Source organism: Leguminivora glycinivorella, chromosome Z, assembly GCF_023078275.1.
Source record: "Leguminivora glycinivorella isolate SPB_JAAS2020 chromosome Z, LegGlyc_1.1, whole genome shotgun sequence".
In the NCBI taxonomy this organism is placed as follows: Eukaryota; Metazoa; Arthropoda; class Insecta; order Lepidoptera; family Tortricidae; genus Leguminivora; species Leguminivora glycinivorella.
This window is the reverse complement of record NC_062998.1, coordinates 50,745,677-50,761,247: the sequence shown is the minus strand read 5'-3', so window position 1 is coordinate 50,761,247 and position 15,571 is coordinate 50,745,677. Positions and strand designations below refer to the sequence as shown.

The 15,571-nt window shown below is 35.8% G+C and overlaps 1 protein-coding gene across 1 annotated transcript in view; it reads left to right on the top strand.

The window, feature by feature from the left end:
• Positions 1–1,112: 1,112 nt before the first annotated feature.
• LOC125241327 (alpha-1,3-mannosyl-glycoprotein 4-beta-N-acetylglucosaminyltransferase A-like) overlaps positions 1,113–15,571 on the top strand; it is a 148,806-nt gene continuing 134,347 nt past the window's right edge. The window contains exon 1 of the mRNA XM_048149742.1: positions 1,113–1,246. Coding sequence (XP_048005699.1) covers positions 1,233–1,246 — 14 coding nt within the window. The 5' untranslated portion in view covers positions 1,113–1,232. The remainder of the gene's footprint in view (positions 1,247–15,571) is intronic.

The following is a 15,571-nucleotide window of genomic DNA, read 5'->3' as shown; positions in this document are numbered from 1 at the left end:
GAATTTCACCACCCCCTTTCTTCCCGTGGGTGTCGTAGAAGGCGACTATGGGATATGGGTTAAATTGTGGCATAGGCGAGAGGCTGGCAACCTGTCACTGCAATGTCACAGTTTCGTTTTCATTCAACCCCTTATTTGCCAACAGTGGCACTGAAGCTTTAGTGGTTTCATGTGTTCTGCCTACCCCTTTATGAGATACAGGCGTGATTGTATGTATGTATGATTGTATGTATGTATAATAAGAAATATACACAATTAGAGAAGAGTCTGTAAAAGATATAAATAGATAATGGCAGTATGTATCCGTATTTTCTTTAAATCACAATCCAAGACATAGAACGTATTTTTTTTTATTATGAATGGGGGCTTACTCTTAATCAGGCATCGGACAAAAAGTGCGGATGACGTAAAAATGACGTAGGTAATCTTCTACACAGGATGTTGGTATTTAAACTTCCGTGTGACATGTAGTAACAAAGTAGTATTAATGAAGTAACAAAATAATCGTAAATAAATCTATGGAATTCATAATACAGGTAGGATGATGTTAGTGAATAAAATATGTATTCACGAGATTTGTTAACATAAAGTACGATTATTTGAAATTAATTGAAGGGATATTTACAAAAACAACATAACTGCTTAGAGCGGTTGACACTTTTAGAACAACATTTTTGATCGTGACAGGTGTCAACCAGTGTAGTCAGTAATGTTGTTTTTGTAAACATCCCTTCAATTAGGACTGAATAAATCTGTGGGAACCTCAGATAAATAGGTTTAAAACTCAAAGGTGGGAACAGTAGGTAAGATTAGTAAAAAACGTAACGTACGTACTTACTCATTTCAAGTGGCGATATCGTTTAATAACGAGGTTGATAAACAGATAAGTGATAATTGTTTATGAAAATCATAGATACTATTTAAAATCATCCTATAAGTGGTTTGACGTCATAGGCACTTTTTGTCCGATGCCTGCTCTTAATCAACTGGATCATAAAAATATAAACGCTTTCCAACGTTTTCCCTACGCTAATAATTATAAAATAAAGAATATTTTTCCAAATAAGCTAGCAACACTCACGGACACGGCAGTATAACGCTATACGCATTGCGGGTTGCGCGTGCCACAATGTCGACAACGACACAATGTTTACAAATCGCACAGTAATATAACATAGTAATACACAGACAAAACATTCACTTAAAACAGGAGCGGAAACATGTAAAAATAAATGTGGTCCTTAAGGTACGTTGTTAGGCTTTTTTTTACTATTCTTTAAGGCATTGGCGAACTATATGAACGTAAATTTCGGTACATGCCAAATTTTTGGATGGGTGCATGCAATATTTAATTTTAACCAAGAATTTTACAGTCAAAATATTATCTTAAGAAAACTATTTTTTTAGATAATTATGTTGACTATATTCAGAAAGCCGTTTCTTTTATTTAATGATATAAGCCATATTTTTAAATAGTTTTATGAATCATTTATATTAACACATATATAATTATACAACCAAGAATTTCTTTTCCTATAAAGAAAATATATTTTTACCAAATGTTTTCTGCAATAGGAACAATAGATAAAATTGGTTTAAATACCATCATTTATTCAGCAAATTTAAAAAATACGTTTTACTTGTTTTTTATTGACTTGTGAAGTATTTTCGTACACAAAAAGTATTGCGAATTTTGTCGTTTAAACGTGACTGGCAAATGTCAATTTATAGAACGATAGCGTCCATTGAAGCTTATATTTAATATGTATTATTTTAGTGTAAATGTGTATGTATGTATGTATGTATAAGCTTTGTTGCAATTATTGTATATAAAGGAAACAATAGAGACACAGTGAGAAATTTAGGGTTTTTATTTAGATTAAAGCAAAATAAGGTTATTTAATTTTAGTCTAATTTACCTCGTTTCTTTTTTGCTTTGTTCATTTGTTTCTTAATACATATTTGAGTGAATCAACTTTTTCTTGCCTGTGAATCCTGTGATTGCCATGGTTACGGTCCCCTGAGTCACGCTGGTTTTATGCAAAATTATGCTACTTAAACTATGCAAACTGAATAAGAAATGTATATTTGTATGAATAATTAAAAACCTAAACATCCGTAATTTTTAAAAGTAGTAGCTGAGAAATCTTCGTTTGAAGATAGATATTTATTAACTAGCTTTTCCCCGCGGCTTCGCTCGCGTTAAATTAGAAAATTGCGGAATGCTCCATACAGACTTCCATCCCCCCATTTTGAGGAAGTAGGGGGTCAGAGAGAGACAAAAGTTAGCCTATGTCACTCTCCATCCCTTCAGCTATCTCCATTTAAAAATCACGTCAGTTCGTCGCTCCGTTTTGCGGTGAAAGACGAACAAAGAAAACAGACACACACACTTTCCTATCCATACTACTCGTAATATTATAAATGGGAAAGTGTGTGTGTCTGTTTGTTTGTCCGTCTTTCACGGAAAAACGGAGCGACGAATCGACGTGATTTTTTAGGTGGAGATAGTTGAAGGGATGGAGAGTGACATAGGCTACTTCTTGTCTCTTTCTAACGCGAGCGAAGCCGCGGGCAAAAGCTAGTTTATAATATTAATATAAATATAAATGTGTTTTAATTATTTGCTCATAATAGAGGAAGCATATCTTTTCGCATGTATATTTAATGATAATTACATTTTAATGTTTGCCATCTTCAGCATTCTATTGTATTTTAAACGCCGCTCGAACTTGGAATAAATTAGTATCTATTTTGGTCGCCTCACTTCCTTGCGGCCTTGAGTTTCGCAATTATTATCACTGAACATCTCATAGCTATGTCATGGCCAGTTATAAAACTGACTTGTAAACATTAGTACTAACAAAGAGGATCGAGTATTATAGAGAGTTACTGTCGAAGTAAAATGTGTAATCACAGTGCATAGACTGCCATCTCTTGACACAGGCTTGAAACTTTTGAACTTCAGTTTTGACAATTTGGCCCATATTCGTAGCTTTGATATGTGTTAAAATGTCAAATATTAATATTAGCGCCATCTAGCCGAGCGTCCCTTAAAGGTGTAACGCCATCTAGGCCACCGTACTACCTTTTTCTGTATGGTACTGAGGTACGTTTTTTCTTAGACTTTATCTGTCTATACGGAGTTACATATGTATTTGGTACTAACTAGGTTATTTTCATACAGTGGGTTACCACTATGCATTTTTCAAAACCGATATTTAATATGATTAAGTAATAGAAAACTGGCTTGTAAACATTAGTACTAAGTAGGTATTTCATTCAAAAGTTCATTTCATAGGATTTAAGAAATTGACCATAAATTTGTATTTATGTACTAGTATAATTATTTATTAAGACTGTTTTAGCGTTCGTTAAATGGATCTACCCATATCATAAGTTCTCAATAATATACTTATGGACTAACGCCGTGGCTTGCGTGGGCGACAGTCGTGCGATGGTCGCGCGACAGCGATGCGACGCATACGAAATCAAACCTTATCGATATGAAAGTATGACACGCGACGGCGACGGTCGCGCGACGGTCGCGCGACGGTCACGCGACCGTCGCCCACGCAAGACACAGCGTAAGAGCCCAGGCCCCGTAGCCGAATGGCATTTCTCCGACGCCAAACGAAAGCGATACGCCGCTGGCTCTGTCGCGCCAATACGCAAGCGCGATAGAGATAGATATCTACTAGCGCTTCGTTTCGTGAGCGTTTCGTGAGCGATTGTGCCATTCGGCTAGCCACCCAGAGCCGCCAGACCTTCCTTATTTTCTCAAGGATGAGACTTTGGGATCATGTAGAGTTCGTATCGACGTTTAAGACGCTACGGGAGCGAAAATGCTAAAATGGAAAGGAGTCCCCTTTTCAATTTGGGAGTTTCAGTTAAATATAATAGTGTTATTAACTAGATTTATCGAAAAAAATGTCCATTAAAAACAACTCAGTTAAAAAATATTGCGAAAAAATGTTTAAAATCGAGGTTCCGCTCTCGACTGTTTCCTCCTTCAAAACTTATTTAAACGGAACGAAATTTGAGAATCTGAATAACAATGAAATAATCTGTGTCGGACCGTTTAGATTTTTTGGCTAATTGTTACCGATCTTGAGTATCACACCTTTTTCTGAACCATAAAATGTTTACATTCTTCTGCGGCTCAAGCCCATTCATTACTTTGTGCTAATGTTAAGAAATGTAATAATTCATTTGAATTTAGTCAAGTAGACTCTGTAAATATTGTTAAAACATTCAAGTCACTCAATTTAAAGAAAACGGAAGACTTATGGGGAACATCAGTTAAAGTAATTAGTCATGTCATAGATATAATAGCACCTTACTTGGCCGTAATATATAATATTTCAATTTCACAAGGCACCTTTCCAGATCTTATGAAATGTAGCAAAGTCATACCGCTTTTTAAATCGGGTGATTCGAGTGATATAACCAATTTCCGTCCCATATCAATACTTCCTGTACTAAGTAAAGTCTTTGAGAAGCTAATGTTAAATGATCTACTGGGACACTTCAACAGACATAGATTACTTACAAGCAAACAGTTCGGTTTCACAAGGGGCCGTTCCACGACCGATGCTGCTTCGGTACTCATTAAACATATATATAATTTTTGGGAAAATTCTTGTGATGCAATTGGCATATTTTGTGATCTTTCAAAAGCCTTTGATTGTGTGGATCATGGAACGCTCATTTTGAAATTAGAACATTATGGTTTGTCTATAAATGCCCTAAACTTTATGTCTTCTTACCTTAGCAATAGAACACAAACAGTAGTTGTTAACAAAACTCGCTCTAGCGGGACTGTAGTCCAATTAGGAGTGCCACAAGGCTCAATTTTAGGTCCAATTCCTGTTTTTGGTTTATATAAATGATTTGCCATGTATAGTGAAAAACTTTTGTGAAATAGTACTTTTTGCTGATGATACATCACTGCTTTTTAATGTTGACCGAAAATCTACGGATTACAATGTAATTAATAGCACGTTAGCTGATGTACTGCAGTGGTTTACTGTCAACAATTTACTTCTTAATTCTAAGAAAACCAAATGTATTCGATTTTCTCTGCCGAATGTTAAACCAATCGATACAAAAATACTTTTGAATGATGAATGCTTAGAGATGGTAGATACAACACTGTTTCTTGGTTTAACATTGGACAAAAATCTACAATGGAGTCCTCATATAAAGAAACTAGCAAGCAAATTAAGTTCAGCCGCATACGCCGTTAGGAGAATCAGGCAACTGACTAATGTTGAGACAGCTCGCCTAGTGTATCATAGTTATTTTCACAGTGTAATGTCATACGGTATTCTGGTTTGGGGCAAAGCAGCTGACATACAGACTATCTTTGTATTACAAAAGAGAGCCATTCGTTCTATTTACAACTTAGGAACACGTGAATCAGTAAGAGAACTCTTCAAAGAAATTAATATCTTAACTGTAGCTTCCCAATACATTTATGATAGTATAATTTATGTTGTTAAGAATTTAGACTGTTTCACTAAGAATTCTGATATCCATAATTATAACACTAGAAACAAAAATAAGCTTGCCATAAAGAAGTTTCGTGTCCGTAAAGTACAGAAGTCATTTGTTGGGCAATGCATTCATTTTTATAATAAGTTACCTGACACTGCTTTGAGATTACCCCTCCCAGCTCTTAAGAACTACTTAAAAAAATCATTGATGTTAAAGGCTTATTACAGAGTCGAGGACTATTTGACAGACAAACATGCATGGCCCGAACCAGAAACTACAAAAAACGAATAGCAATTAAAATAATTGTATTATGTATAGAGGACACAGTTCAGATAAGAAAGCACATCAAATATTTTATATTTTATGTTGTGTAGGTAAATTACATATTTAATGATATTGAGATTCATATTATCTTTTTCTTCTATGACAATTTGATATGTTTTCTCTGAAGAAGAACGACGTATTATTAAGCAATAATATAATTTATTGAAATTGATTTCCATAGAGTACCTAGTCTGTTCATATTCTTTGATGAATACTTTTGCATGTTAAATTGTATGTTGTTATTTAATGCATGTTAATTATAAGATGTAATGTTTTGAAAAGAAGTTGCCCGCCGAGTTTCTTGCCGGTCCCATAGTGGATACCCCCCTCCCAACTGAGGGGGGACTGAAATCTTCTCGAGGCTGAGGCGCAGGGTTAGAGCCGGCGTAGCTTTATTTGACGTTCATATGCGCATTGTAATATGCCTACTTGAAAAATAAATATTTCATTTTCATTCATTTTCATTTCCATATTGAAAAAGGCCGTTTTTAATTTTTTTGATTGGATCTAGCGTCTTTTAAAATAAAAATAGCAAAAAAATCAAAACGGTCCGACACAGATAAAAATAATAATAATCTGTGTTGAAAAAATCATTGCTCTATCTTCAAAAACCAGGGAGGAAATTGTCGAGAGCGTTTGTATGGAGAATTGACCTGTATCGTATCGTCTTAATGTCTTATTACCCAGTTCGGCCCGTCGGCCATTTTTTTCTATAAGGTTTTTTTTTAAAACACTAACTTTCCTTAAATTCTCAAGGTTGATTTTTATAGAGGTATGTGTAAAAAATGTTAGGAATTGATAATCATCATTTTTGCGCCACTGGTAGGTACTTACATACTGTGAAAAACTTATTTATATGAATGTAGATAAACTTATGTAGTTACATAAATACTATTACGATAACATTGGAATTTTGTGTTCAAAATATACTTTTCTGCATACTTGTGACGCAACCTACAATACATTTATTTACTACTATCTTTTGCCCGCGGCTTCGCTTGCGGTAAATTTGGATTGCGTAATGCTCCATACAAACGTCCACCCCCATTTTAGGGAAGTGGGGGTTAGAAAGAGACAAAGAGTAGCCTATGTCACTCTCCATCCCTTCGACATATATCTTCACTTAAAAAATCACGTCATTTCGTCGCTCCGTTTCGCAGTGAAAGATCCATGGACAAACAAACAGACACACACACACTTTCCCATTTATAATATTAGTATGGAAGTATGGATTCAGTATCGCAGTGACCCCAATAATTCGTTTTTTTTTTTTTACTTATATCGTGTGTTACATCCGTTTTATTAAAGTAGTAGTAAATAAAGTTAAATGAAACTATTAAAACATGACAAAATAAAATAAAAAATAACGTAGCGGGGCAAATCTCGACTGGAGGACAAATGTAACTGGTCCAATTTTTCCATGTTTTACAATGATAGAGTGTCCACCGGTTATATTTATGATAGACGTGTTCAGTGGATACATGTAGAACTCAACATCATAGTGTAATAATGGAAAAAATCGATCAGTTACTATTGCCCCCCAGTCGAGGTTTGCCCCGCCGTACCTTTCAAATAATTGTTTTCATTTCTAAACCCACTATTTATTACTTTCTACCTATGTTTAAGCACACCTCGGGCACTGGCGATCAAATATACGAAAGAGGCGCGTTCCTAGCACACATTCTAAGCTCGTGTAGGTGAACGCGTACCATGCTTGTATGAGTGAGATATTTTTATAATATTTTTATAATATGATTATAAAAGTAAAATACAAAACCACGTACAAAACAATACAAAATATATAAACACATTATAAAAAAATATTGTTGATGAAATTAATATTGTATTTTTTTGGACATTGGATTTTTCCTAGAAATATTCTACACATGTATTTTTATATATACATATACCTAATTATATATTTTTTGTTTAACGATTATTTTTATATGAAATTGTATATTATAGACTCAATATTATTATGAACAATAATTACAACAATAAATTGCTCTGATAATTAGGTTAGATTAAGATCATAACATATATGTAATGAACTATTCATAAGAGCTTGTAACTAGGCCTACATGAATAAAGATATTTTGAATTGAATTGAATTGAATTGATATGACTGGTCGACAGTTCGCGTTTTTGACAGGCGGTAACTGTGAGGTAACCGAGAGGGGATGGGCGGCACTTTCAGCGGGGAGCGGGAGTGGCCATAGTGTACGATAGTATTTTACAATAAAACAATGTATTACCTACGATTTTATATAATCAGTAATTTAATCACATTCTTATCTACACATATAACATAACATAATTATATTTGAACAATGGCACATTCATATATATCGCACAAACGATTATTGACATTTGTCTTGTTCATTATTTGATATCTGAACGTTTTTTAGCATCACATATCATTATGAGCATACCATACATACTAATATTATAAATGGGAAAGCGTGTGTGTCTGTTTGTCCGTCTTTCACAGCAAAACCAAAATCCCGACTGGGGGGCAATTGTAACTCATCATTTTTTCCGTTATAGTATTATTAAGTTGAGTTATATATGTATCCACTGAACATGCGAGCCATTACAACCAGTTAACTTTCTAATTAATGATGCAAACATTGTAAAACGTGGAAAAAATGGATCAGTTGCATTTGCAGCCCAGTCGAAATTCGGGGCAAATCTCGACTGGAGGGCAATTGTAACTAATCCATTTTTTCCATTATTACACTATGACGTTGAGTTCTACATGTATCCACTGAACACGCCTACCATATATAACCGGTGGACACTCTAATTAATGATGCAAACATGGAAAAAATGGATAACTTGTTTGCAGCCCAGTCGAAATTGTATCGCTGTACCTTATACGTCTTTTGTAGATGTAAATGAAAGCGTCTGTTCGTCGGCTTGTATGTATTCACACAGGCCTCTATTTATAGACGTTTAGTATGTTTACCCAGGGCAATCATGAACGTTGTTCGTTTACCGCGCCCAGCCCTGGCTACTTAGATCGGTTTCAATACTTTCAATGTGCCTACCGCGAGCCTATAAAACATTATTCTACCAGGTTTTGCCCGCGGCACAGTATAATAAAGAGTACTATCGTACAGTATGGCCACTCCCGCTCCCCGCTGAAAGGGTCGCCCACCTCCTCTCGTTTACCTCACAGTTACAGCCTATCAAATACGCGAACAATCGACCAGTCATATTACACTCATACAAGCATAGTACGCGTTCACCTACACGAGCTTAGACTGTGTGCTAGGAACGCGCCTATTTCATATATTTGATTGCCAGTGTCCGAGGGGTACCCGCGGCTACACTCGCGTTGTTCAAAATTTGTAGGAGGTAGGGCATAACGAATGATATTCCGCTTTGTGTGGTAGGGCACAGCACAGCGGATATCATCCCGCTCGAATCTATAGCAGAGCCCAACTGGGAAAGTACCTCCGCCTTACAGAAGTCCACAGCCAAATAGCACTAGACCCTACTCATAGTGTTGTGTTCCTGCCGGTGAGTAAGGCTGCCAGAGCTCCATTAGAGTGCTGTGTTCTGGAAGGACCTACGCAACTAATAAAATTTGTCCCGTCTATTGTCTTTTGAGTCGTCGGCAACCCAAACCTTCCTTAGAACTTGAACACTCTTTTTTGCTGTGTACTTAACACAGCTAAAAGGTACAAGTTTCTAATGGGTTGGCAACGCGCACGAGACACTCCTTGAGTTGCAGGCGTCCATAGGTGAAGCTGACCGCTTTCCATCAGGCGGACCGTATGCTTGTTTGCCACCGACGTAGTATAAAAAATGCGGAATGCTCCATATAATCTTCCAGTCCCCGTTTTAGGGAAGTGGGGAGCTCTCTTCAAATCACGTCAATTTGTCGCTCCGTTTTGCCGTGACGTGACAGACGTACTTTCAAACAGACATACTTTCCCATTAGATTAGATTAGATTAGATTTCTTTATTTCATGATAAAAATTACACTATAAATTTTCTACATGTCAAAATTATGTTTATCTTCTCATCATGATCGTCAAAAATTACATACCTAATAGATTCCAAATAAAAATAATTGTGTCTCCCAATAAGGATCGTCATTTAAAAAGAAAGAAAATGCACATACCAAGCTAGATAAAATTAATTTATTAATTTTATTTAGCTTATATTGGTATGGATAGAGTTAACTCTAAAATAGTTATTTGTTTTTAGTACATGTATAATTTGGGCATTTTCGCGAAAAAAGATTCAAAACCTTTTTTTTTCGAAATAGGTAAATTTAATGTTTTTAACACGCTTTTATTAGGTCGTCGTGTATGTAACTATGTATGTAATGGAATCTATGGAAGCTAATTTAACCATCTTCCAGGAGTCGTAGCGTAATGAAAATTGGCAGCTATATGTAGTTCCGATGACAATACAATAATATGGTACTGTTGAGCTGATCTGATGATGGAGTCGGAAGATATGAACTGTAACTACATGATGGAACATCGTATCATAGCCGTTTTTGGGTTTCTTAGAAAAGTCTTGTAATGAACTTTGACTACAATTAGGTTTCAAGGTCTGATGATGAAGCCGAAAGATATGAACTGGAACAACATGATGGAACATCGTATCATAGCTGTTTTTGGGTTTCTTAGAAAAGTCTTGTAATGAACTTTGACTACGATTAGGTTTCAAGGTCTGATGATGGAGCCGGAAGATATGAACTGGAACTACATGATGGAACATCGTATCATAGCTGTTTTTGGGCTTCTTAGAAAAGTCTTGTAATGAACTATGACTACGATTAGGTTTCAAGGCCTGATGATGGTGCCGGAAGATAAGAACAGAAAAAAAAGGGGGGGGGCTCGAGGGGGAAGCATGAAAGAAAGATCAACGTAGTATTTAAAATAAGTTGGGTTAGCGTTTTCTTGTGACCTTTCAGAGCAAACAAAGGGGGACTCGGGGGGCGAAGACCCCCGCATAAAAGAAAGATCAACGTTGTATTTAAAATAAGTTGGGTTAAGGTTTTCTTGTGATCCTTAAGAGTAAAGAAAAGGGGGCTCGGGGGCGAAGCCCCCGCATGAAAGAAAGATCAACGTAGTACTTAGAATAAGTTGGGTTAGCGTTTTCTTGTGACCTTTAAGAGCAAACAAAGGGGGCTCGGGGGCGAAGCCCCCGCATGAAAGAAAGATCAACGTTGTATTTAAAATAAGTTGGTTTAGGGTTTTCTTGTGACCCTTAAGAGTAACGAAAAGGGGGCTCGGGGGCGAAGCCCCCGCATAAAAGAAAGATCAACGTTGTATTTAAAATAAGTTGGGTTAAGGTTTTCTTGTGATCCTTAAGAGTAAAGAAAAGGGGTTAGCGTTTTCTTGTGACCTTTAAGAGCAAACAAAGGGGGGCTCGGGGGCGAAGCCCCCACATGAAAGAAAGATCAACGTAGTATTTAAGATAAGTTGGGTTAGCGTTTTCTTGTGACCTTTAAGAGCAAACAAAGGGGGCTCGGGGGCGAAGCCCCCGCATAAAAGAAAGATTAACGTAGTATTTAAAATAAGTTGGGTTAGCGTTTTCTTGTGACCTTTAAGAGCAAACAAAGGGGGGCTCGGGGGGCGAAGCCCCCGCATAAAAGAAAGATAAACGTTGTATTTAAAATAAGTTGGGTTAGCGTTTTCTTGTGACCTTTAAGAGCAAACAAAGGGGGGCTCGGGGGGCGAAGCCCCCCGCATAAAAGAAAGATCAACGTTGTATTTAAAATAAGTTGGTTTAGGGTTTTCTTGTGACCTTTAAGAGTAACGAAAAGGGGGGCTCGGGGGGCGAAGCCCCCGCATAAAAGAAAGATCAACGTAGTATTTAAAATAAGTTGGGTTAGGGTTTTCTTGTGACCCTTAAGAGTAACGAAAAGGGGGGCTCGGAGGGCGAAGCCCCCTGCATAAAAGAAAGATCAACGTAGTATTTAAAATAAGTTGGGTTAGCGTTTTCTTGTGACCTTTAAGAGCAAACAAAGGGGGGCTCGGGGGGCGAAGCCCCCCGCATGAAAGAATGATCAACGTTGTATTTAAAATAAGTTGGGTTAGCGTTTTCTTGTGACCTTTAAGAGCAAACAAAGGGGGGCTCTGGGGGCGAAGCCCCCCGCATAAAAGAAAGATCAACGTTGTATTTAAAATAAGTTGGGTAATGGTTTTCCTGTGACCCTTAAGGGCAAATAAAGGGGGGCTCGGCAAAAAAGAAATACTTAAATTTTGTTTGAATTAGTTGAAATGTGACAATATTTTCTTCAAACAAAATCCCACTAGCTGAGAGCTTCAAAACAATGTATGGCATAAGTATGTCTCGCTAATGTCTTCAAAAAGTCCGCGATGGCACATGTCTATATTGTCTATATCTTTTACGGATAACTTACTAGGTATAAACATTTTTATGATAATACCGTAATAAGAAGGTAGCCGCTAGTTATTATTAAGTAGCAATTAGCAATAAGTACACGTTAAGCCACAAATGGCATGTAAAATCCGCCTACTTGAAATAAATTTATGTATAAATGTTAAAAGTATTTCATTATTAATGACTAAAAAGTATAAAATAAATTAATAGTTTAAAAAACACTATAAAACACGCTTTTATAAATGCACGTAAAAGCCAAAAATAAATTATGGATCGTTCAAGTTGTCTCTATTTGTGAGCTGAAGTTTAAAAACTATGTGCTTTTAATTATAATATTTGATTGTAAAAGCGTGGGGCGCTGGAACAGGAAAGACTTTCTTGTAAACAAATACTAATCCGAACTTCCTGGCGAATGTAGTTGCATAAGAACATAACGTTTACATATGCCGCCTAAGGGTTACCAAAGAGAACCAAAGATATCTCGTCCACGAACAAGAACTCTGCATCCTGTCACTGTAGACACTTTCCCCTTTTGTACTTTGATTACCGGAAAAAGCGGCGTTCTAAGTGTCGGTGACTGTCGACTCTCCTCGCTACTAGCGCATATTTTGTCTGAGTTCGACAAACTGGTACCTACTTTGAACACTGACTTTTAATTGATTTGACTGTTTAATGTAGAACCTACTAGTCATGCTGCAACTCCAGTTAGCGCGTCAATCTGTGTAACCTCCTTCCCGTAACATAGCATAATTTGATTTATCAGCAAGTTATACAAAAATCTTTCCTGTTCCAGCGCCCCACGCTTTTACAATCAAATATTATAATTAAAAGCACATAGTTTTTAAACTTCAGCTCACAAATAGAGACAACTTGAACGATCCATAATTTATTTTTGGCTTTTACGTGCATTTATAAAAGCGTGTTTTATAGTGTTTTTTAAACTATTAATTTATTTCTACTCAGAATCACGAGCCCTTTCGATCCTATTAGGTAAAAAAAGCGTCCCAATTTTATTTTTTTCACTTCGTTACCATTTTTCAAACACTTTGTAAAGCGGTTCAAAGTGGAAAGTATGCAAAGTATACACGGTGTTTCCGGTATCACTCAAAACCTCAGACACCCCAACTGATTTTTATTTTTTTAAACTCATCTAGAGTATTCATCTTTTAATCTGATCGTTACTTTTTTTTTAATTGAATTTTTAATTTTCTGTACAGCTCTACTTGACTTTTAGCTCTACACTCAATAAAATAATTGCTAACTACCATCATAAACCATAAGACTATTTATTTGTGTACGTTACTGCAACGACAACGACAAGGTTTACCAATAGACAGCTAAGATGTCACTGTAAAACACTTTAAAGCTTTGTCACAGTAAACTTCAAATTGGACAGGTAATCGCAGTAAGCAAATAAACTCAATATTCAAAATGACAAGGTTGTAATTAGGTAAGAGTTGAATTTGTTATGACTTATGATAAACATTAAGATTGAACTGACAAACAACGTCAAACTAGAAAAAATAATCGTCCATGTAACCAGCCAGTATTAATACCCCTAAATACTGAAAAAAGGTAAACAACCTCTAGCAATGCGATATATATTGTATTACGAGTACAATAGAATGGGCACGTAAAAAATAACTAATAATACTAATTTAAATAAAAATATTACCCCCATCAAGATATAGCTCAATCGATTCTACTCTCGATTCTGAACAAACTGTTTTCAGGTTTTTAGTGTTAAGTGAAACACGGTGTAGAAAAAAATTGGGACTATTTTTTTGTCTCTTGTTTTTTGTCCTGGATCGAAAGGGCTCGTGATTCTGAGTAGGAAAGACATAAAATTTACCTACCTTAGAAAAAAAATTTTTGGTGATTGTACTGGCGAAAATGCCCATTTAGATTTTTGCAATGCCGTTAGTAGACTAAAAAATATTATTATGTTTCAAAAAATATTTTTGGTGATTGTTCTCGCGAAAATGCCCATTTCGATTTTTGCGATGCCGTTAGTAGACTAAAATAATAATATATTATTATGTTTCACCTAACTATTTAAGATCAATAAGCCAATTAGATCATGTTTGCTATTAAAAATACTTAGGCGTAATCCCTCGCCAAAAAAAATCTATACAAAAATGGAATCAAAATTAGACTTATAATATCCTGTTTTAGTTTTGATAATCCTCTTCCAATTATAAGATTATTTTTGGCGTAGGATGGCTCCTTATTCATTAAAATAAAATTCAAAGGCATTTTGTTTATCCTTATCACGTATTTTTTTTATCTAAGGTACTGGCAGAATATTAGTTGATAGTCATGTGTTAAATATTTTAAATATTATAAAAAAAGCCTGTTTATTCCGAACCAAACATTATAGATCAATATGCTTTTAATCTAAAAAATTAAAAATACTTAAAAACTAGTTTGATTTGGACCCCTTTCGGGTAAAGGCCTCCTCCAGCTCTAGCCATGTCTCTGGTTTTTGCCACAGTTGGCTAATCGTTGGCAAAGACATATGTAACTCCATATAGACGGATAAAGTCTAAGAAAAAAAAGTACCTCAAAACCCTATAGAAAAAGGTACGGTGGCCTAGATGGCATTACATCTTTGGGGAACGCTGGGCTAGATGGCGCTAATATGAATATTTGTCATTTTAACACATATCAAGCTAAGAATATGGGCCAAATTGTCAAAACTGAGGATCAAAAGTTTTAAGCCTGTGTCGAGAGATGGCAGTCTATGCACTGTGATTGATTACACATTTTACTTTGACAGTAACTCTCTATAATACTCGATCCTCTTTTTAACCGACTTCAAAAAAGGAGGAGGTTCTCAATTCGACTGAATGTTTTTTTTTTTTTTTTTTTTTTTTTTTTTTGTATGTATGTTATTCGATATCTCCGAGAATCGTGGACCGATTTTCAAAATTTTTTTTTTGATCGAACCGGTATAACCCCGAGATGGTCCCATTGGCACCAAGTCAGGGTCTGATGATGGGATCCTGGAGAAATCGAGGGAACTCTTCAAATGTTATAGGCACATGTAATGTTTTTAGTCTATTTTTCAAAGGTACACCAGTATTTACGTCTGATGGTAATAATTTTATGTGGCTGAGCTGATGATGGAAGGTCAACTCCTCAATGGTTAGGAGTTAAAGGATAATTCTTTCACTACTGTACATGTATTCGGACTGATACATATAATATCACTAGGAACCACTAAAAATCAACAAATAAATAAACTTTTTAACAAAAAATAAAACCGCCTTCAAAAATAAGCGCGTTACAAAACACGGAGAAACTAAAAAGCCAAAAATAATAAACCAGATTTCTTATCGTATTGCAATAAGCTAAACATCCAAATTATAAACAA